This window comes from Haemaphysalis longicornis, unplaced genomic scaffold, assembly GCF_048455015.1.
Source record: "Haemaphysalis longicornis isolate Haplotype H1 unplaced genomic scaffold, Haemaphysalis longicornis Haplotype H1 scaffold_9, whole genome shotgun sequence".
Classification (NCBI taxonomy): domain Eukaryota; kingdom Metazoa; phylum Arthropoda; class Arachnida; order Ixodida; family Ixodidae; genus Haemaphysalis; species Haemaphysalis longicornis.
The window spans coordinates 47903000-47927522 of record NW_027526460.1 but is presented as its reverse complement, the minus strand read 5'-3'; the positions used below and the strand labels follow the sequence as shown (position 1 = coordinate 47927522).

The window sequence follows — 24523 nt, the reverse complement described above, 5'->3', positions numbered from 1 at the left end:
TCTACTTTCCGAATCTGGCAACATAAACGCTATATCAGATTCACCGACGTGGGTGCTGAGACGGAAGTGCGCACGCTGACGCAGACGCACGTTGAAGGCATCGACGCGAAATCCTTCCTTATTATGCTTCCAGAAAAAAAAAAAAATAATCGAATGGTTTACAACACTTGCCCGTAAGAAGCAGCTTCCTGGAGGATATATATTTTGAATGCGAGGGTACACATTTTCAAAGTTCGCGCCCTATAATCATGCGGGAATTTTGTTTCGCGCGGAGACAACACGAATTCTGTTTCCGGGCCCGAGAATGCCACGCACTTGACGCTTCGTTTCTGACAGGCGTGACTACAGCGATTCGCAGCCTCTCTGCACGGCGAGGCACCCGGGGAACAATAAAATGCGAATCGCGCAGTTTCAGCCAGCGTGCACGCTTCGCCGTCTTGGTTCTCCCTTCTCCCGTAGACGTTTTTACTCGTTAGTTTTTGTTTTGGGCTCTTTTGTAAGCTTCTCATACCGCCCTGCCCTCGGTGCATTCTTCTTTGAGCAGAATTCATACGCCGTGCGCCTTCTTTTTCAATTTCATCGCACCAGGCAATCTCGAAGAAGAAGGACAAGACGACGCTTCCATGCCCCTAAGCATTTCAGGAAGCGGTCATCTTCTGGAGGGGCTGTCGTGCCTGAACACATTGGTGATGCGGGACGTAATCGCTACCAGCTATTTCCTTGCAGCTATGAATGGGCACCACGTATACGAGCATCCTTTATGGTAGTGGTACAATTTCAAAGTGCGCTAATCTTCTAGAGCCCCCCTTCCTTCGATCAACCGAGCTCCCTCCCCTCCCGTGTGACACTCGCTCCGATGGTTTTGTAACAGGACAACTGCTCCTATATCCGGCTTGATTTTTAGGTCGCAAGCAAATGCTCAATTATACTTCATTTTGCGAAGCTTAGCTGCGGAATCTGTTATACAGTTAGAGATACAGGTATGAGAGGGAAATTAACGGGAGAGGGGCTTAAAATTGTTTTTATTCCGTACCAGACGTCTGAGTGTTGCACACAAACACACAAACCAAAATATAATATTAAGGAAAAGGTGCACGAAGAAGCAAGGTAGAACTGAAGGCAGGGAAGTGTAATTATGGTAGTTGGATGAAACTTAACAGTACATGACTGTGTTTTGTTGGTACTACGTCGTTAAGTAGCGCTTGAAACGGGACGACAGTAGAGAAGACACACACGACGGCGCTATCGTGTCTTCGTCGTGTGTGTCTTCTCTACTGTCGTCCCGTTTCAAGCGCTACTTCTCTATGTATCAACACCAACTAGCCCAACTGTCAATTTTTTTTTTGTTGGTACTGCCAACAGCGCGTTGGAAATTTTAATACAGGGGAACTCTTCCCGTTATCTTTCAAAACTTGCATATATGCTAGCAGGTTGCAAGCATTTGAGCACACACGAGGAAGGGGGAGGGGGGGGGGGTGAGAATTACTCGATCCCAAGAAACAGGCCTTAATTTTAGGGTCTAGGCCTAGCCTCGAACGCTTATGGCTGGCTTGTACATACGGGCTCAGTGCAAGTACTAGGACTGCTGGGGCTATCTCAGCATTTATCATACTCCCTGGATGTGCAAGCTGCACCCCAACCTTCCCTTCATACCCAATACCACCCCAACTCGGTGGGAAAGGCGGCTGGCGGCTCCAGCGCGGAAGTGCAAAGGGCACTGATTGAACGCGCAGAGGTGGCCCTGTCGTCTATCCCGGGAGCTCCGGACTAGGGGATCTTTGCGGAAATAGTCACTTTATTCTTATTCTAGGCCGTGCTTGGACAGAATTGGGTAATCCTACAGCCTCACTGTGTTCATACAACATGCAAGAAAAAGCACACATAACACGTCCACTCCTCTTTACGCCTACACGTAGTACACACCGGCGTCGCTCGGTCTGGGCTCCAGGCCTCGAATACTCCCACCCGCGTCCTGACTGCGCCCAGCACACGCCTGCATAGTGCCGGCAAGAGACCATCGTATGGCCGAGGCCCCAACGTGCGCTCGGGGCTCTGGGACCCTGCTCTTCCCGTGCGCGGCAGTGAAATTGCCTGGAACTCGAGCTCGTTGCGTGTTGGCGCGCGCCACGTGGTCGTATGGGATAAGAGCCTTTTTTTTTTTCTCCGCTGCCTTGCGCGAGCTTCTTCGATGGCCCTTTGGTGCACCCTCCTATCCTTTGCGCATTCTCCCACAACAACCTTTGCAGCACTGCGCGAGAGAAGAGGATGGAAAAAGGAGAATGAAAGACGATATGTGAGTTCCCGTTTTATGAATTTTGACAACCGCGATTTATAATCAAATCTATACCTTCTGCGATTCCTTCTGATGCCGTCACCGGCTTGAACCACATTTTAATGCGTAGCGTTAAGAGCTCCAGGTCGGCGGAAAGTCGGTGTCGTAGGTGGCGTGTGTGTGTGTGTTTTATTTCCAGATGCGCCGAAACCTGTAGGCCATTGTAAATTTATTCTACCTCCTAGGCTTAAAAACAGACGCAACAATTTCATACACATCCTGAAATCATAATTGTTGATCAACGAGGGGTCGTTGATCAAATGCGTCTCTGTAGGTGTCTTCCGTGCGTTCAATGCGAACTTTTGAGGTGTGAATACTTTAAGTCTGCGAACCAGTTTCTATGTTGCTTCTCTTGTGTAATGTTTCTTCCGTGTAGGGTGGTGTTCTAGAGCAGAAATTTTGCTTGTCTTCCGCACATCAACGGAAACAGGGGTCATGGGGGCGCGGATTGTTTTACACCAGTGTTCGACAGCGCATGCACCGCAATACCTGCGACGACGAACATACGGCGATGCCCACACGGAAACGCACGCACGGCGACAGACACGCGAAAGAAGAAAAGTACGCTTAGCGATAAAGTTTCACCAGCTGTTGCTGCTGTGAAACAATTTTCTCACTTTTTCCACAAGCAGAACCTGCCTATTCTACGGGGATGTTTACACGCCACTTTTGATGTTTCCAATTAAACGGAAGTTTACCGAGGCGGCGCGTTGAGTCGACCTTGATCCAGAGCTGACGTGCCCTCCACTATCGGGTGATCCTCGGAATTATAAACATTCAGCGCCGCTTTGCAACCTAGGGAAAAGCTGCAAATGAAAGACCATCTTTTTCCCACATCGAAAAACTTTACCCCAGGGTATTTCTATCCACACCTTCCTTTGCGGCGCCACAAAGAAGCCGCAAAATAAAGATATCGCCGGATACATCGGCTCAATTACATACGCCTTTGATATATCTCGAATGAGGACACCCGGGGAGAGAGGAGGAATGCCTGAGCAGACCGCAAGCACCTTCTCCGTGGAGACCGAACTCAATAGCGAAGCGATTGCCGCGGTGAAATCAGGCGATCGTCGTTGAAGGAATGGCTCCGCGGCGTGACCGTTTGCCCTGATTTCGCCCACGCATTGCCCAATGCCCACCTCTTCGTACTCCTCCGTTTACCAGAAGCCAAGTGCAGTGAGTGCCGCATTCCGCGGCTGAGGAAATACACAGTGGATAAGTGATTGATGGGAAAGCAGCAAGTATTTTTGTCATTAGCAGTTTGTTTTGCATGGTTAAAACGCTTCATAGGGGCAGTGAAAGTTTAATGATTGATTATGGGATTTAACGCGCCGAAAATGCATGGGTTATGAGGCGCGCCGTAAGGGGAGGCTCCGGATCAATTTTGACCACATGGAGAAAAAATCTCAACACACGGGCGTTTTCGCTTTTCGCCGCCATCCAAAAAGCGGCCGCCGCGGCAAGTGAAAGTTTCATACGTCCGGCCTTGTTTAGTGCTATCGAACCACGTTATGAGAAAATAGTATCGGGGCAGTGAATTAGTTATATCCCATATTTGTTGTAACAATAGGGGTATAATTCAGCTCCAAAAACTCGGCGCACTGGCTCACGTAAAAATCGCAGATTCAAGTCTTCGAACCCACTATCAATAAGGTATTCCTTACCTATCTCCTTGTGGCATTTCAAACTAACTGGACCGGAACATGAAAACATAAAATTACAACAAAACAAAGTTCGTTTGACAAAGCAGACCTGCGTTCTCATTTATTTGAAGAAACCCACCGCGTTGGCTCAGTGGTTAAGGCGCTGTGCTGCTGAGCACGAGAACGCGGGTTCGATTCCCGGCCACGGCGGCCGCTTTTCTGATGGAGGCGAAAAGCAAAAACGCCCGTGTGTACGAGATTTGGGCGCACGTTACAGATACCCAGGTGGTCAAAATTAATCCGGAGCCCTCCACTGCGGCGCGCCTCATCGCCTGCGTTGCGTCGGCGCGTTAAACCCTAAAATCAATCAACCAACCATTTATTTGAAGAAAGATGTGAAGTGAAAAATGGTTGTGTTATTTTTTATATGGCATTTTTTATTTAGCTTTCGACTTTTCAGTCTCGCGCGGACCAGACATTTTTTTCGTTACAGCCGATATCGGGCGCGGCTGTCATGATTTCAGTTTCGTTATAAAAAGAATAAGTGTCATTGAAATGAAGAGTGACCAACCAAAGTTCGTATTTAGTTCGCTATAGCCAATAATTCACCACATCAGTGTTAGTTATAACAAGGTTCTACTGTACTTTTAAATTTGGGGTATTTTTACAACGGTGTTTATTCCATGACACTAATTTTTTCATACCCAAATAGCCAGAATTGTGCATGTGATTTATGTTTTAAGCGGCAGAGACATGTGCGTCCGAGTGATCCGTTTTCCGGCGCGGCACGGCAAAATATGTCTGGTTGGACGCGCGCGGAAAAGGCCGATGCGAGGGTCATTCTGCAGCCAAACCGGTTCTGGGAGTGAAAGACGCGTGCGCAGACGCGTCTTTTTCCGCTCATACGTTTCGCCCCTAAAGGCCCAACCACATGCACGCGTAAAACCGACGTACTCGCGCAGCGACGTAAACCGGCGTAAGCGCGTAAGGAACCGGCGTACTCCGTCGTACGCCGAATGCATTGCTACGCGCTTGTTACGCCCACGTCAGAGCCCGCCAGATATCGATGCAAACTTTCGGGCGCACGGTGTCGACGTAGACCTCTGGCGGTGATGTTATCTGGCGGTCAGGTCGCATAACAAGAAAGCGAATTGATAAATAATCTAACTTTACTATTAATTATTCGATAAAACAAAGTAATTAGTAAAATACGGAGAGCAAACAACCATACAAAACACACGAAGCAACGAGCTACTATGGGAGCAAGGCAGTTTACGCCAAATGAAGCGGAGGGTTTGGTGCCTGCCAAGCATGCATACTAAAAGAACTGTTTTAGTTGTTTCTGTATTAAATATACGTACTTTTGTGAGAGCAGGAATTATTTGTTTTATTTGAGTTAAAAGGTAGTTGAACTGGTCGCCACAAAGCTGAGTCCGGGGTAGTCGAGCCACTGCGCGGCGCATGGGTTTACTCGCGCGTTGCGGCGAAATACGGTTACTCGCCCTCTGCGACGTCATCGGTCGGCGTAAAGGCAGCGGCGTATGTCGCCGTAGGCGTATGTCGTTGCGCGAGTACGTCGATTTTACGCGTGCATGTGGCTACAGCTTTAGTGTGTCCAGGTTCATTTATCCAGTTTCCAACACCCTGAGTGTTGGCGCTCTACCATTTTGCCACCTAACAACATGAATTGACGCGGAATGGCGTGACGCGACCAATGCCCGTGAAGCTATACTGGCTGCACTAGTGTAGCCAATGTAGGAAGAAAATAAGGGCAAATGTGGCGCCCTCCTCAGATGGACAGCTGTGCCTCATCCCGCTGTTCAGCTCGTTCCTCACGCTCGTAAGAAGCGGTACATTTCATGTCTCTCCACTAAACGTATATCAATCCCTCCTTGCGAAGCATATAGCTTGTATTAACTAGCGAGGAACGCATGCAGGCAACCATGTAAGTGCGCCGTCACTGGTTACGTCGGGCTCCGCGGGATGGCGGTACTTGCCCGTGCAAAGCGCATGATATGGGTTGGACGTCCCAAGCTCTACACCACCGAATGCAAAGTAATGCCTCGACTACAAAGTTAGTGCGATGTTGACACCACCGTTGAGAATCGGGTTGAAACGGAGCAGACGACGCCCTCCGGTGCTTTTTTTTTTCGGCGTGGGAGCGCAGTGGCACAAGCCGCGCCATGTCCGTGGCGCTTCAGCTGACTGTGGCCGTTTCCAGTGTTGCCAATCGAAGACACTGACAGCTAGACTTTCCAATGTATACCACCTATCCGCAATGGCTCCCAGCATTCCGTAGCCATATAGCTTAGCGGGAAGGAAATTGCATGCCAATCTTTCCGTCCGGAGTCGCTCAGAGCTTTATTTTTACTTTGTGTCATTCGAGCACCATCGGCTCTGTTCGTGGTTTGTAATTGCCTTGGCTGGGCGTAACGACTGTTTGCGCTTTCGCGCGTAACTAATACGGACCTTAATCATTTCAGCTCGTAATTTGTATTCGATTAATACATCCAGCAATCTGGTACCACAGAGGGAAGAGTACAAAAAAGAAAGCGAGCATTCCCATGTTCCCTTCCCAATTCATCCCGCGAGAGCACGCGAGAAGAAACCAACAAACGTCACCTCCTTGTGATTAGACAAGCCCTTGCCGTGTCGCCACTGAATTGCGTGGGAAGCCGTGCGGAGGCTGGTGGCAACGAAGTGATGAAGCGCGCGCCCAATTACGACCGAAAGGGAGACGAAATAAAACGAAGTGGAGGGAAAGGCGGCGCCGACGGAAAGGAAGAGGGGGGAGCAAGGTCTCCCGCGATCTCGGAATAAAGGGCAAGCCCTTCCTTCCAGGTTAGCGGCGAACGAGCCAGTGAGGCGACCAACCGCCGCCGTGGAGGTGTCTCTAGTCGCCTCGCTCGGCCAGGTATGGTCGGCCCGCTCCCTCTCGCACACTCCCTTCGCTGATTGATCTCCTCGCGGGGCGGCTCAGTCTTCCGCACTGAGTGCGGCCTGATTTAGCGAAAACCCAATTTGGTGGGGAGGAGTGCGAGGACGCCAAAGGAAAGAAAATGGGGAAAAAGTCTTCCACTCCTTGTTTTCCTCCTCCTCCTCCTCCTCTTCCCGTCGTTTCCACTCCCCGGACGAAAGTGTTGGCCTCGGCGCCAAACAAGAGGTAATGGCTTTCACCCTCGCCAACCTCGCCGCGCCGTCGAAGGGAAGGAAGTCACCCCCTTCCCGGAGGAGAAAGCCCCAGGGCTCTCAAATAACCACTTCACTGTTCACAGTCCGTCAGCGTGGGGAATCACAACGGCGGCGTTTCTTTTCAACGGTACCATCGCGTAGAGAACAATTCAATTCAAGTCATCTCTTTGCTCCTCGTCTGCGCGCGCTCCCCTAAGCCTTGTCTACACCCGTCGAACCGGCATGAATCCAGAGTCCCGGGCTTGTGGCGGCGCGTTGCCGGCTGCTCTCTGTTTCGACACCTGCGCTGACGCGCCGCTGCGTTCGCCGCCGGGGGCTGCTGCGGGAAGTGGGCATCGATTATCGGCTGCACCACCCTCCGTCTTCCCCGCGTGCTTTGTTCTTCGTTCACGCCGCCGACGCTGATCTCATTCGCGCAGCGCTGCTTGTGGCGTGCGGAAAAGGCACACGAAAGGGAGCGGAAGGGGCTCGACGGGTTGCGCTCCCGAAATGCCCCCACTGTTTGCTTCCCGTTGCGTTATCACATACAGCGTTGCGTGAATCTGGCCAAACGGAGCGAGCGTTACCGATGGAGATTTGCGGGCGACGTTTATTCAACCCACGAGAGGTGGCGGCAGACACAGTGGGAAACCCCGCGTGGGGAAGACCTGGGAGAGGAGGCAGTGGACGCGGCGATGCGGTTGTCCGCTGACCAGAACGTCGGCGTCCGTTAACTGCAACACGTTAGGGCGGGGCGAACGCTATTGTCACCTCCGCCGTCGGACAATACCCTTTGTCTGGTAGACAATGTCAGGGACTGGCGCATCGCCAAACTCTCTGTACCCTTCTACGGCTGAGGGAGGCACCGCCTCTCTCTAATGTACAGCCCCAATCACTGCGAATATGCGTGCTTCAAACTACAGCGCTCCAAACACACTCCCAGCTCTGCGCTTTGTGCTGGCATAGCTGCGGAGAGAGGGAGAGCTTTTTTTTGTTTCTTTACAGGGGTCAATGATTTTCATCGTTGCTTTGGGTTGGCTAGCATGAAAATGGAAGAGGCACACCAGCGTCCATCGAAATCATAGTTGTACAGGTGCTTTTGGTGCTTGTAGCCTTCGAGAGCAGGAACATAAACTTGTGGTTTAAAATACTCGAGCACAGCGTCGCAATAAACGGGACAAAAGTTATGAAAGAAGAAGGTTACCAACATAGCTTTACTGGCCCTTAGCGACATGTTCAAAGATGGAACTGGAAAGTCTTGCTTTCCGACGGGTTATAGTGAAGAATAGAACGTAAGGAAAAGCGTTTTTTGTTTGCGGCTGCTCAGGCGAAGACATTTGAGTATGCCGTGAAGGTCAGAAGTCTGAACAAGAAATAAGTATTACTGTTACGAATCCACTACAAATAGAACGCAGCTTGGTGTGAAATCACATTAGACCGGACCTTGGGGTTGTCGTGGTCATGCGCTCTGCTTTGCTGCCTACTTCTAGCAGTGCAGCTGTTCTAGGGCTGTCCTGGACAGTCTCGGCTGGTATCGTGTCACGCTCTCTCTGCAGCTGGTTCTTCCGCCGCGCGAAATCCGGTTCTTAGTATCGAAAGATAAATCATGAAAATAAAAAGAGATCCTAGGCCTTTACGTTTTGATATAAGACGGCTTTATTGTTTCTAAAAAAATGTCTTCTCAGCGATGCACTTGTGTTTAAAGGTGAAGCCTACTTCAAAAAATGAGCTTATGCTTGGTGTTTGTATGCTGGCTTTCCCTCATTGCCTGTTGCGTAGTGAAGCATAGTCATCCACGGAGGAAGTACGATTACAGAAAACGGCTCTACGGCTATGTTCAGACTACCGACGGAAAGGCCATATCGTCATCTATGGACGTAAAAAAATGGCGTATCACGTAGTTCGGTTGGCTGAGACGTGAAATGACGTCATTCCTTAACGTTATTACGACAGTTGCGGCGACAGTCTGAACCCGGCCTAACTGTTGTGTTATCGAAGGTATCCCAAAGTAAATTATATGATAACTAGCCGATAGGACGACTCTACCAGTACGCCGAGTGTCATTAACTTGTCATAGTTAGTTAGTTCGCACTGAAGTTACAAACGTTACAGAATTACTTTCTGCTGTCCATACTTGGCCATGTGCAGAGGGAGAATGGTTACAGAGAACCATCGTAATTGTAGTTTTACCAAAACTATCCGGAAACAAATTATATGACAACTAGACGCTAAGACGATGACTCTAACATTACGCACGAGAAAGAAGCCGGAGATAAACGGAATCTTCGTAAAGACAACTCACAGCTCCGCTGCATCAGTATAGATTTCACACTCGCTGGAACTGGGTTCAGTTTTTATTGCGCTGGTTAATTTGTTTTTTTTAAAATCACGTGCGCATGGTGTACATTTCCTCGAGGAGCAGAATGAACTACAATTTATGATGCAAGATTCATCCGTAGGAGTCTCGTTTCCTAATTTATCGTTTTCCCGTCCGCCCATCGTAGCTTCATTGCCGGATATTTCAAGCTGGTCGACGAACTAATCTCGGTTAAACTCCCCATCTATAGTGTGTGAGAGTTTGCCTAAACCCACCACATAGTGAAAGGAAAACTCTGCGATCTACTCGCCAGAAAGCGCATAAACGCCAGAAATATTTTAAACCTAGTGAAGAGGAGTAAAAAGAAAAAAAAATGGCAGGGGAGATAAAACAAATTCCCGCGCCTTCCCGCGAGGGGAACACGAGTAAATGCAGAGCATTGGGGGTCGTTAACACCGCGTAAAGTCGCTTTAGGGTGGGTAGTTGGGTCGTAGTTGCGTTGGTGTTGGTTTGGGGTAGAGAGAGGAGAGTAAAGTCGCGTTAGGGTGGAGCGATCGTCAACCAAGGAAGGAAGGAGCAACGCAGTGACTGAAGCACGAGCGACCGCTAGCCGCTTTATATTTTCAGCACGCGCAGTAGAGGGAGAGCAGTACGGGGCGGGGGGGGGGGGGGGGGGGGGGGAGAGCGCGCATGCGCAAGCAGCGCGCGCCCTTCTACGCCCCACCGCGCTGCTATCACGCACCTGTTACGCCGAGACCACGACGGAGCGAACGGGCTGGCTACGACGCATGCGCGCGCCAGATGCTGTTGAGACAGAGGAGGGAAGGAGGAGAGGCGCACCTGGTGCGGACGCGTAGCTGTGGACGCCGTCCGACGCAGGAAGAGGCGAGGCTAAGAAATGCTCTGCATTTAAAAGGGCCCGCTTATGGAGAGTGGCTTGGCCTATATTGATAGGCAAAGAGGAAAAAAACAGAGATAGCTGAAGGGAAGGCGGTTGACAAAGAAGTGGTGGATTTGATCATTAACAGCCTCAAATCATTATTACACAGTACTGTCCATCAGTAGCGGCAGAATAAAAAGCAAGGTCTGCCAATATGACAGTTACAGTGACAGTGACAAACGTTATAACGACATCCTAAGGCCTGAGCATATCCTCTAACATTCACCCACTGTCACCACGATGCGGAAAAGGTGGTAGTTATGTCGTGAGTACAATACATTGGTGTAATGTAGATAAGAATGTGCAAATTTTAACGAATTCCCGGGCTTTGTACACATGAGCCCCCGCGCACTCGTGTTTTGATTACTCGAAAGAGAGAGAGAAAGAGAGAGAGAAAACGCACTTTATTGAGTTTGATAGTGAAAGTTAAACCCAGTCCGGGAATCTGTGTTTCCGTTGCAGTCTTCCTCCTGGTCACCAGAAAGATCTGGTCCGCCGGTAGACAGCTAGCCAACAGTGTCTCTCAAAGCTCAGGAAAAAAACGGGTGGGGAATGGTGGTAGAGCTGAGTTGCGGGCGCATTCCAGGAGTATATGTTGGAAGGCAAAAATTGGCCGCGTATCTGCTCCTTTCGTTGCAAATGCTGTCAAAAGACGATAGTCTTTGTAGACATTTGCGAAGGAAATGCCCCCCTTTGCTTTCCCGCGCACCTCTCATGCTGTTCCTGTACCGTCGCACTCATCCCAAGGTAAACACACTAAAGGTTTGCGCAAGGCGATTTCAATTTTCCGCGTTCCACTGCTACAAGCGGGGTTCCTCGGTGCCAGCGCTGCAGTACGGCGGAGACGCGCGTGAATGGAGGCGGCCGACTACAAGGTTTATAGAACCGCGTGGCCGTGCTCCACGTGCGTTCCAAGCAGAACGTGGAACCTAGCTAGTGGAACCTTTCGTTGCTGTTGCCGCGTGATTTTTCATATGCCGCCAGGAGGCGGCGGTTTCCTGCAGTAGGTGTAAATCATCATTTACTATCGAAAAAACAAGCACCCATGAATTTTTTAAATAAAGGAACACTGTAAATATCCCTTGTGTACTAATTTCCTGTCTTATATTTGCGTAATGTCTTGTTCTTGTTCAACAAAGTTGACAAGTATGAACCTGTAAACCGGGCTTAGACGTTTACATTTGGCTGTGAGTATATAAGACTATTGCGCAATATCAACTTTACTTTGGCCGGGTGGCTGAATCGAGTCACAGACAGACAGACAGACGGACAGACAGACAGACGGACCAAAATTTCTGGGTTTAAGTAGCCCAAGAAAGACCATCGTCTTTAAAACTAGGCGTCAAATCTTGCATGGTATCCTCAACCAATTGCATATCGTTTGCTTCTAACTGCGTCGGAGGCCATGCATTGACTTTTTTAACTTCGCGCCTTTTTTTTTCTCCCTCGGTGGTGACGCAGGTGCCGAGGACATGCCGAGCTGAAGGCGCCAGAGCATGTACTACCACGCGAGCAACAGCCGGGGCACCTTGGATGTGGAAAACCGCGTCGTCCTCAACGTGGGCGGCATCCGCTTCGAGACGTACAAGACGACCCTCAAGAAGATCCCCGCCACGCGGCTCTCGAGGCTCACCGAGGCGCTGGCCAACTACGACCCCGTCCTCAACGAGTACTTCTTCGACCGCCACCCGGGCGTCTTCGCACAGATACTCAACTACTACCGCACCGGCAAGCTGCACTACCCGACCAACGTGTGCGGACCGCTGTTCGAAGAGGAGCTCGAGTTCTGGGGCCTGGATGCCAACCAGGTATCACTGGGATACTTGATACTCTTGTTTTTACCCCGATGCCCTTAATCGCTCCTCGCAGCCTATGTCAACAGTATATCGAAACTCATATGCGCTCTACCATTGTTAAACGTGCGTTTGCAAAAGTGCCCCATTCGGGAGTACGCGAAGTCGTGATAGGCAAGCAGGATAAAAGGGACTGCCAGAACGACTCATTGACGCATGAGTTTTGTATGGGTTGACATGAATGAATACGGAACTTGGTGCTTAGTAAGTGCGACTGCAGATTAGTTGAAATCAAATGTGGCTATAAGACAAAATTTACAGCATATCTGACACCATTCCGTAAGTAAGTGAATCTGCCATAGACAGCATATTCATAAAAAGTTCTACTTTGTATTATTTGTTTATTCAAGACGGAAAATTGCAAGACCCGGGATTACGTTCACAATTTCGGAATCTGAAATTGTTTAAAAATTGTTTAAAATCGCCTATTGTGGTGCCGATTTCGAAGTTAAACGTAAACAAACAGTCTATTCCTGTCTTTTAAACTAAGGAACACTGCACTGAAGTGTTACGTACCACCCCAATGGGCTAAGATCTATAAGACGAAAATTACGACCATGACCGTTAATGGTTTTACTGTTGTTTGTGCTTTGTGATGTGTGCCATTAGGTTAAGTAGATGATTTGTTTGCCCTATTTTCGCCTCCTGGGCAATGATACACGTATGTTACACGCCCACACTCGTCTTTTCGGGAAGGGAAGTACTGCCCTCGTCCCCCCCCCCTTCTTTTTATTGTTTCTCTGTTGGGTAGTATTAATTACTATAGCCGCTACAATTCCTGCAATACCTCAGTGTGGATCTATGCCGTTGGGCTCATCAACCCGCATCCGATCATCGCTCTGCTCGGTCATCACTACGATCCAGACATTGCGCCAGATAGAAACCATGGTTTCCTCAAACTGTCTCCCTCCCAGTCAGAATCGAAGCCTTCTCATTTCAAAGAGGCGAATTCTTCCACTCGCTCACAGTTTTCTTGATATGTACGCTGCCTTTTGCGGCGCAGGTGGAGCCGTGTTGCTGGATGACGTACACGGTGTACAGAGACACGCAGGCCACGCTGGCCATCCTGGACACGCTCGACATCGAGAACGAGAAGCCCAGCGATGAGGAGCTGGCGCGCAAGTTCGGCGTCGAGGAGGACTACTACGCGGGCAAGCTGTCCTGCTGGCAGCGGCTCAAGCCGCGCATATGGCTGCTTTTCGACGAGCCCTACTCTTCGCTGGCCGCCAAGGTGATGGCCGTCATCTCGGTCTTCTTCATCTGCGTCTCCATACTCTCCTTCTGCCTCAAGACACACCCGAACATGCGCGTGCCGGTCATTGTCAACCGAACTGTCACGCAGCGCAACACTACCGCCTGGATCCTGGACAAGGTCAAGACGGACGCGCACGACGCCTTCTTCTACGTGGAGAGCGTCTGCAACGCCTGGTTCACCTTCGAGATCACCATCCGCTTCGTGGTGAGCCCGCGGAAGCTCGACTTCGTGCGGGCGCCCATAAACATCATCGACTTCATCGCCACCATGTCCTTCTACTCGGACATGCTGCTCCAGCACCTGGCGGCGGACCTGGAGAACGCGGACATCCTGGACTTCTTCTCCATCATCCGAATCCTGAGGCTCTTCAAGCTGACGCGCCACTCGCGCGGGCTCAAGATCCTCATCCACACGTTCAAGGCCTCGGCCAAGGAGCTCTTCCTCCTGGTCTTCTTCCTGGTGCTGGGCATCGTGATCTTCGCCAGCCTCGTGTACTACGCCGAGAGGCTGCAGGCGAATCCGCGCAACGACTTCACCAGCATCCCCGAGGGACTGTGGTGGGCCATCGTCACGATGACCACAGTGGGTTACGGGGACATGGTGCCCAGGACTTACGTGGGCATGCTCGTGGGTGCCCTGTGCGCGCTGGCCGGCGTGCTGACAATCGGGCTGCCCGTGCCGGTGATCGTGTCCAACTTCACCATGTTCTACTCGCACACGCAAGCGCGCGAGAAGTTGCCCAAGCAGCGGCGCCGCTTCATCGGCGAGCCGCCCGGTGCGGCGGGCACCCCGTCAGGTGGCGCGCCGCAGGTGCCCCAGGCGAGGCGCATGAACGCTATCAAACACCACCAGCACAGCAGGGAGTTCGCCACCAACAAGCCAGGTACTTGACAGGGCTTTCGTGAGTTGCCTTTCTCTCCTCTTAGTACTCCTTTTTTTTTCTTTCCGCCTAGTTCCCCGAAGCGTGTCGATGTGTCTGTGTGCTGACCTAAATAATCCCGGCCCTGTCCACAAACGTGAAACGTGGGGAGGCGCGAAGCATCTAGTGTAGTAAGTGTATTATTGGCGCCTTGGAATTTTTGCTAACGGAGATGAAACCGTTGGGGGGTAGAGGTATCCAGCTTTGCTGTATAGGGCTCGTGTCTTTGAAGCACGAAGCGTTCTAGCGCGAGGCGTAAACGAGTGTCCCGGTGTTTTAGTACCGTGACTACATAAGACGACTGTTACGACGACGACAGGAGACGTAAATAGATTTGCGCTGCTGAGTACAAGGTCGCGGGTTTGATTCCCGGCCGCGGCGACCGCTTTTCTGATGGCGGCGAAAAGCAAAAACGCCCGTGTGTACGAGATTTGGGCGCACGTTAAAGATCCCCAGGTGCTCAAAATTAATCCGGAGCTCTCCACTACTGCGCGCCTCATCGCCTGCGTTGCGTCGGCGCGTTAAACCGTATACAATCAATCAATCAAGACGTAAACAGCCGGAGCTCCTAAGGGGTTTCACCCCTAAAATGTACTGTAGTTCCGCAGCCATTTAAACTGGTCAAAGCGGGAAACACGTGGCACCAACTGTGGAATTGTGTGCGGTACAGGCCGAAACCAAAAAAGGAAGAAAAGACTTTTACGAAAAAAAAAAAAAAAAACGAGCCACGTTGCAGTGCTTGCTTGCCTCGAGAACGAATTAGGTGCCATTGTGCAGATGGTGCGACTTTCCTGGCTCAGATGAGATTCTTAGGTTCACCGGTAGCTCTAGCATACGAATAGGTTCAGTTTAAAGCTTCGCTGTAATACGTTTCCATTTGCCTTCTGCAGGAAAGTCTCGTTCAGTTGTTGAAAGGAAACGAAAAGGCAACGAGCTAAAAATGTTGCCCGCGTGAAGGAAGGGATGAATTAGACTTCAGTTGCCATTACTGGACATTAGTTGTCGGCGGCAACTTCCTCAGATGCAGCCACTTATCGTGCTGCTACTGCGTCAGGGCTAGGGGTTCCTTAGTACTTGGGACGGCCAAGCGGTCATTTTAAGAATGGATGACGATATGTTGTGCGCGTAGGGGGCGAGACTGCCGGGGCAGTCCTATACCACGTGGAAGACGCCCTGGAGCCCGTCACAATGAATGCAGTCGGCTCCTCCCAATTTTCTGTCGAACCCGACCACGAGGTACGGCGTCGGTGGGCTCTACTTCACGACGAGGAGCCCGGCGAGACTCTCGTGCTTCCCGAAGGAACTGTCTGGTTCCGAACAGTAGGTGTTGGAACCCATGTGCGGATCCCAGATTTAGAAGGGGGTGGAAGCTCCTAGAGGTCGTATCTCGGGCCAGAACATTAGCGCGCCAAAGGCGAGAAGTAGAGCTTCGAATGATTTAGTACGCCTTTTCTGGCTCTGAAACATTGAACGCGTTTAATTTATTTCATTTAGTACGTGCTGCAGGCCTAGTTTGGGCTCATGCAGGAGGGGCGATACAGAGAGTATAACATAAGCAAATAGACAGCCCATACATGTAGCCACAAACTACGGCAAACAAATTATCAAACATGGAAACAACACGACATCAAAACAATTCAGTACACAAATCAAGCAACCGATAACCAAAGACATATCTCTAAGTTAGATCTATGGCATTCTATTATATGAGTAGACTGTAATGAAGACAAAGGAAAGTTGTTCCAGTTCGTTATAGTACGGGGGAAGAAGGAATATTTAAAAGGTTAGTTCTGGTATTATAAGGCGTCAACGATTTTTCATGTCGGTGTCTTGTTAGTCACGTCCCCAAAGGTTGTAGGAATGGCTCAGGATCCAATGACTCAGGATCTAATGACTTATATACCTTAGAAAGAAATAAGTCTTTAAATTTTTCTCCGCTTTTCGAGGGTTTCAGTGCCAATTAAGTGCCGTCAATAAATTTGTGGGCTAGTCGCCAGCACGATATTTAGAGGTGGTGAAACATATCGCTTTCTGCTGGATCCTTTCCAATGCCTGAATGTTTAGTTAAGTATGAGGGCCCCAAACTGTGCATACATATTCAAGTCGGGGTCCGATGACGGAAGTATAGGCTAGAAGTTTAGTATATGACGGAGGACCCTGCTTTGCATACATGCTGCTTTGCTGTACCCTTTTTCACTGCCGGAAACTGACAATTGATCGTATGTGTTCTAATTACCACCAACACGGGATTACCACCAGTCAACCCAACACTGAGTTTGTTTCTTAGTTAGAAAGCGCATTGAATCGAATGTTCTCTTAACTGAACATTGTGTGAACTATTCCATCTCAGCCATATGCAATGATTTTCCAGCTGATTAAGATCGCAATTATTATCCCATCTCAGCTCTGAAATGGTGTAGCCTCCTGGGAACGAAACAAAAGTGGACAGTTCCGTAAACGCAACTGTTTCCGTTAAAGTAGACAGGGTACGGCAAACTTGAAATAGCGAACAAACCGCGTGGCCTTGACGAGCACGCCAGGAAGAGCTGCTGTATGTGCCGTCGGGCTCCGAGAACCTACAAGAAACGTGCGCACCAGTGCCAGTACTGGCAGCGTCTATTATCACAAAATACATGAGCAGACAAGGAACACAACAAATGGTAGAGACTTAAAAGAACCCTGGAAGCTCCTTTGCGGAGCACGAAAAAAAAGCCCCGGCCGTGAACCAATACCAACACGAGTCGAGTCCCGTGTTTGTGAAAGGTGGCTTCAGGTTCGGCCGGGTTCTCGGGTAGGGTAGCGCACAATGGAGTCATTGTCTTCTGCGAGGGAGCAGTATTTGCCTTGGCGCCATCCTCTGATTGGGGCTGTTCTTAAAACAGAGAAACGCACGGCCGAAAATCGAAGGAACCAAAAGGAACCGGTCTCTCTCCTTTTCACTTTTGTACGACAACTCTCGTTCATACAGGAAACATCAAAGTACGCGCATTCTGCGCACGCTCCGTCACTGATAGCATGTCTTCTTTAGCGCCGCCCGTCTATTAAAGGTATTTTGTGCCCTCCTCGACTTCCTCAAATCTCGCCTTTCTTTTTTCCTGCTTTTTTTCCCACAGTGAATAGTGAACTTGGTTCCGACAGAGCGACTCCGCAGCCATTGTTCCCGAGGGTCGATCGTTCTGCCGCTGTCTGCAAAAACAAATCACGCCGAAGCAGTTGTGTAAGAATAACCCCCGCGGGTAAGGAGGCAGAATAAACACGCTAACTCAGGTGTATTTTTTCTAAGGCAGCGCGGTTCGCTTACAAGGAGGAGACGACGCGACAGAGCTCGCGGATTCACTAAGCTCGAGAAATAGGGAACGTCTGGGAATGCCGAGCAAAGCCATAGGGACGAACCGTACGCATAATACGTTCGGAAAATGTTCGGGCAGCGACTGTGCAGTTATTCTCCCGAGAGATGGCTCAAACAGGGGCGGATGGTTTGCTTTCTTTGAAACGCCGCGGGGTGAGGTATGTTCGCGTCCAAGGAATGACAGGATGATTGCGGCATCTTCGAAAGCCTCCTCTCTCTCGTTCTCTTCCCTCCTCCTGCTTAGATTGATGTAAGTTTTTACGAAGATTAGTCATGGCACATCAGTGGCGGGATTTTCAAAGCTCGTTACGCAACTGTTGGGGCTTCGTTCTTAAGCTAACTCACGAAGTGCAGCTGGAATGAACATACTGCATATAACGAAGCGAGAAGAACTGTCCCATCGTGCTTAAATATTTTGTCAGTAACCCGGACGCCTTAATTTTAGATGCCATTTTCTTTCATCTAGATCATACACATAATTTCTCAGCTGTAACTTTTCTTTCCTAATCATTTTTTTTTTCAGAAAGAAATAACCCCTAATTGCTTGAGCATGATCTTTATCGCAACGCTTTATCATCATTTCCATCTTCGTTTCAAAGTGATCGCTATATTGGAAGGCTTTGTATTAGCCATGCATGCTTCTGGCTTAGACGGCCTCTGGCGCAATTGAAACGGTTCCTTAACGGGAATGCAATCGCAAGTACATTTGCCATCAACACTGGATACAAAGAAGCAGCCGGAGCAAAGTACCCAACTGTGGGGCCTCTAATCGTTGCAGTTAATGCTTAATGCACTTCGGTTCCGGATTCCTTATTCCAGCCTGCAGAACCATCTGATCAATTATTTCAACATGCTTTTCCTTAATTTTTCGTTTGCTTTATTTTGAGAGTTGCTAACAAATTTACGGCCGCATATGCGGCTGCGTTCGCGGACTCGTTGAGCATGGAATTTTCCCTCAAGCTTCACTCCATCTCCCACTGCTTTTGTCCTTCTCGCATTTGTGGTTTCTCGTAATGTGCTACTCGGTACTTATTTTAGCTTTAAAATGCACTGAGAATTTTAGTCAATAAAACTCAGAACACAGTCATCACCACAAGGCAGATTTGTCGCATCTCACCTAAATACCGGGAAAGACTTCGGAAGGCTGGTTATTTGCCCTAGTTCAGTCAATGGTCAGTCGGTCAAATATTCGTCAAAAGCTGGTAGACGGCAACAGCTCTCATCGGTACCGCTATAATTGAAATATTCTACATGATTAGGCACGATAGCATGGGGATTGAGCACCGTAGGGTTGGATAGGCTGTTTTCTCTGGCTATGGGCTTCGTTTTAAGCAAAAAATGGAAGCCCTTTCTTGAGAGGAAGATGGTGAAAGCACGAAGCTTTCTTCCATGCAACCTGAGTGAAGATCGAAGCCCAAAATCCAAACTGATTCGGTTGTGTCTAAATGGCGTACTGGAGAGACGTCGGCTTCATAACGCAAGACCCAGGTTCAATTCCGACAGAGGGAATAGCTTTTTCTTTTGAGGCGCTGGACGTTCATTTGTAAAAACTTAACAAGGTGAAGATTTGGGCGAGTTGGTATATCATACTTGAATATTCAAAGCGCAAACGACACGAGGACAAAGAAAGAAGACGAGACATTGTCTCCTCGTCTTTCTTCGTTTTCGTGTCGTTTGCGCTTTGAATTTTCATGTAAAATCTTTTCATCATGTGTTCCCTCATTGTGCAAAGTTGGCTTTCCTGAAGTGCGTTTTCGCGTACGATCGCCATAAGATGCAAAGAAGGCTTTGCAACTGAAAGCAAGCAAATAAATGACCGTGATAAGGCTTGGGTGTCGTCCCTGAAGCCCGAAAACAATGTCCAGACCAGGAATGACGGAGGATATTTTGAAATAGTTATTATGTTGTCCGATATCCGTAAAGCAGTAATAGTGACTCAGGTACTACGCAGCCTTCTAATCTAAGAACAAGGCGCGCTAGTTGACTATCTTATCATTTCAGCTGTTGAAAAACAAGTTCAGAAGCATGTAGCAGGGGGACTTCAAGCAGTGCTGCGTGGTATCGTTTGCCTACTTTCAAATGACTGTAAGTCTGAGCAGGTTCACATATACCTAGAAAAAGACCTGCATTTCGGGCTTTAAAAAAAGCGGTGAATGTGGCCCAAAAGACAGCATTCACCGACTGCTTGATATTGGTAAGACATCCTGAAAGGCGGTGTTTTCAATAATAATATGACCAAGAGTTAGTGAAGAGGCACGCAACTTTTTTAACGAAAAAAAAAAAAAACTACGCAGAGAGAACGGGTGTATTTAATCGAGAAAATTCGCCCCGTCCCAATAAGAAGCCAAATACCCCAGAACGCAGTGACAGAGTACTGGAATAAAACGTGTTGTTTCTCTAGTTGGCTCATGACTACAAAAAGAAAAAAAAGAAAAGGTTTAGTGCAAGGACGGTTACCGGGCGCTGCGCCGAACCTCCATTTATAATATATTAAGATTGACGCGATGAAATAACATGAAACACGATAAACTAAAACGAAATGGTAACCAACAACATTACTCTCAAAAGAAAGGTAAACTATCACGGAAAATGCTTCCCAACGTCAGTACGGCTTTCCGCAAACTCAATGCAAGCTGGAAACACTAACCGACACGCCTGTCAGGAGCAATACGTAGTAGCAATCTCTGTGGGTGGCGTAACAGCCTTATCCGGGCTTCTTAGCGTCTCCACAACACGAGCCAACGCAGGGCTCTCTCAGCCGCTTACCCAATGACACCCGCCAGCGCGTTTGAAGAGCGAAGGGCACAAAGCAGAGCCTTGGCAAACAAAAGGTATACCATGAACGCGCACGGCGCACCTGCTTTAGATGCCGCCGACGTCAGATCGGACAGTGTAAATAGCGCAGCCTTATCGAGCCACCTGGTACGCGTAAGTGAATTACCCTCGCATGGTTTAGCGAGGTTTGGGCATGCTACCCACCATCCATTTCAAAAGCTCTGTCTCTGTTGCAATGCTGGTGGTAAATAGCGGTGGTTGCTTGGAGACGCAGAGGCTTCGCACGAGCGCCTTGTAAACGCCGGCTGCGGGAGCTCTCGAGCGCTTATCTGTACCAGCAGTGACATCACCGTGACGACGGTGGAGAGTTTCGGCGACATCTGATGCTCAGGTCTGGGCCAACGCACCCAATTACAGAGCCCTGTCGGCTTCCCACGCAGCTCCCTCTTGGCTCTTGCGTTGTATGTCTGGCAGCCTCTGGTACGTCTGTTGGGAGGGCCGCCGGGAGTGGCCACTTTTGATGACTTGTAGTACCATCTCTCAAGTTAACGGTTAGAAGGAGTGCTATAAAAATTTACCACCCTTTTCTAAAAAAAGTTGAGGGAAGCGCTAAAGCTAAAAGTCCGCCCAACCGTCACGGAAAGTGCGCCCAATCGATCATCGAACCTTCAAAGACACAAATGGCAAACGGAGTACGAACCCATGCGACGGTTTTTAGCGCATACGTAAACCCATCTGCAAACGGTCTAAATGTACACCGATGCGTGGTTTATGAGGTAAAGGTTTACATTGTACTTCTTTATGATCGATGCGTGTGTTGTCTTATCTAGAAACCATTCCTTTTTTGCGATTTCAAGGTACCCGTTTTCACAGTGGAAGCCCAGTTTCATGAACGCGCCGTGTGTCCAGTGACCTTATAGAAGATTTTCGGTCGACCCAATGGTGTATGGGGAAACGCATTATTATTTCCTTTTTTTTTGACAGGACGCGATCGGTTACACTAAGAAAGATTTCGCTTTCAAATGTTGATTGTGGGCTTTAACGCGTTGAAGCTGCGCCCCGGCTGTGAGGCGCGCCGTAGTGGAGGGGCCCGGAATACTTTTTAACGCCTGGGGATCTTTAACGTGCGACAAAATATCGAACACACGGGCGGTTTCGTCTCCACCAGAAATACAGCCACCGCGGCCGGGATTGAACCCGCGTCCTTGAGTTCAGCAGCACAACGCCTTAGCCAACAAGTCACGTGGGTATAAAAAACTTAAAGCAGTTCGGCTAAATGTGAAAGCTGTCCATGTGCGGATCAGCGATTCGCCAGACAGGCTGTGCCGCCGTTTCTTATCACGCCCTTTCTTGCGCTCTTTCTTGGGACGAGGCGCCCTTTCGTCCCAGTCCTGTTAGCGTCCTATTTGTCTTTCTATACGTTGCGGAATTCAATATGAAACGTCACCAAATAGCCCCATTCTGCGTTCTTTCTTGGCTACTTTCAGTGTCATCCTGGTGTTGATACCAAAACAAGTCGAGAGAGGGCGCCGTATCCCCTGAAAATTCCTCTAAAGGGACATTGTATTGAGCTTGTATTAATTTGTGGTAATTGATGCGGTAATCCATGATGTTTTCTTTATTTCATATTATTGTGTTCTTATTTGTGGCCTAGCAACGGCCCCCTCCTTGGCAACGGCGCAGCGCAAAGGTCACCCCCAACAAGTTGCTTATATGAGTAACATGTGCCTCTGTGGCGCAATGGGACAGACATCGCCTTGGTAACGTGAAGGTACCACGTTCGATCACGACCAGGGGAAGCGGTGATCTCTTTGAAGCCTCGGTTTGAGTGCGTGACGCCGTGACTGCGGTGGCTAGATACCATGACACCGGACGAGCTACGACGACAAGCCGAGCCACTAAACCCAGTCGAAAATGAGGACAAGAAACATTTCTGTAGTTTTGTCGTGTTTTCGCGTGTCGTACTGTCGTCTTGTCGTATTCTTGTCGTGTCGTGATTCTGATGTTCGGTCGTGTGTCGTGTTCCTGTCCTTATTTTTATGTTCCGTCGTGCCTAATTCCTCTCTTGTCGTGATCCTGATGTTCCGTCAGTAGTTGGACATGGTTTGAATGTTATTGCTTGGTGTGAAGAGTAGCGTAAATGGAAGTTCTGTTGTTACTACAGGAATGTTTGCGTTGAGATAACTGACTTTGTTGTTACGACAGAAATGTGTGTCGTAACAACAGATGGCTTTGTCGTAACAACAGGTTGCCTGTCGTCACAACAAAGTTCTTTGTCGCACGACAGGAATTCGTGTTAGATTTTTGCGGTTTTCCTGTTGTGATTTTATACTGAGAAGTGTTCCGAGCTTAAAATGTGTAACTCTCACATAAGTGGTTGGACAGTCTCAGATTTAAGCGTTCTAGTTTGAAATGTGGGGTTTTCGAATGCTTCAGCGCCGAAGGAGGGACGGAGGGAGGGAATAAGTGAGTGAGTGAGTGAGTGAGTGAGTGAGTGAGTGAGTGAGTGAGTGAGTGAGTGAGTGAGTGAGTGAGTGAGTGAGTGAGTGAGTGAGTGAGTGAGTGAGTGAGTGAGTGAGTGAGTGAGTGAGTGAGTGAGTGAGTGAGTGAGTGAGTGAGTGAGTGAGTGAGTGAGTGAGTGAGTGAGTGAGTGAGTGAGTGCGTTCTTGCGAGGCATGCCGGCAAGAAGTCGTGAAGTGGCACTCTAAAATTTGATACCTGAATGTGTTTTCGATGTGTCTATATCCTAGCGGTGTATGGCCACGACGCCCTAAAGAACCACATTGAACAGTAGAAGCCGCGTTGGATGCGATGGTTAAAACCGCGCAGCACCCTGGAAGGCAGCACGAGAGAGGTGCACTACTGCGACCTGGCTTTTTTTTTTCTTTCTATTCATACATTTTGTTGTTCGCTAGACACCTACTGGCCGTTTCGTGGTCATGCCGTCGTGGTCTGGCGCCACTGAGAGTTTTATGGGCTGTGTGGCGCTACAGAGCGAACGGCCGTAAGAGCGTGGTCGACGAGTAATACGTGCTTTACTGTTCCCTTTTGAATGAACAACTCACGTTAACGACCCCAGCCTTTGTTGTCAACAGTCCTCCGTCCGGTCGTCACGCAAACGCTGGGCTTGCAATAGAGTAACAACACCGAAAGCAATGCGAAAGAAACGGGAAAGCATTGCGAGAGCAATGCAACGGCCGTTACTATTCTGCCTTGCTGACTTTCAAGAGTGCAGTTATGTCGAAGCGGACAACTTCCTTTTCTCGGTACTTTGGCGATCACTACAATGTCCGTTTTCCCTTCTTCGAAGAGGCGTTCTGGTACTCTCATTACTTAATTATTTCCTTGAGGCCTTCGTAAATGTTTTTTATTGCTTTTGTATATTCCAATATATATTAGAAACAATACGTGGTGTTAGGTTTCAAAATGGTTTTCTGTTTTTCAACATTTATTTTAAGGATAACCAGTGGCTGTCTAATTCGCTTACTATAGATAGGTGTTTTCTGTCGATTATATTGTTCCTAGAAATAAAAAAAATAGTAAGTACTGGTAAAGGTAGTTCCGGTTTAAGGACATTTTTCCATTTCGAACATCTGGAAGCACCGGAGCGAACTCCCACGGGAACTCATCCTTAGCGTCACTGAATACAGTACTTCTGTGCATTTTTTTTTTCGAGGTGCCATCAGCAACGTTGCTTGTTATCCCAGGTCATTATAATAAACCCAACCCACTGCGACATTCTCGAAGCACGATGCCTCGAGACTGGCAAAGGAGCTTGTTTACAGGCAAAGAAGCCCCTTGTGGTCTCTCTCGGAATACCAGCACCCATTCCTGCATCATGTCGATCCTACTTTGGCACTGAGGTTACCGGAGCGACTTCCGCGTCGGCTAGAGACTTTGCTCCATCGATTACGTCTCAACGTAGTGCTCACAAATACCTACCGGTATTGCCTTGGCCTAACTTCGAAC

General features: G+C 49.0%; 1 protein-coding gene across 3 annotated transcripts in view; it reads left to right on the top strand.

Moving 5' to 3' along the window:
• LOC144153710 (potassium voltage-gated channel protein Shaw-like) overlaps positions 1-24523 on the top strand; it is a 131351-nt gene that overhangs the window by 61862 nt on the left and 44966 nt on the right. For 2 of the 3 annotated variants that reach the window (XM_077685396.1, XM_077685397.1), the window contains exons 2-3: positions 11865-12211; positions 13260-14394. In XM_077685396.1, the coding sequence (XP_077541522.1) occupies positions 11900-12211; positions 13260-14394 (1447 nt within the window). In that variant the 5' untranslated portion in view covers positions 11865-11899. Of the gene's footprint in view, positions 1-11864; positions 12212-13259; positions 14413-24523 lie in introns of all 3 variants that reach the window. The other variant, XM_077685398.1, reaches the window with a different exon arrangement.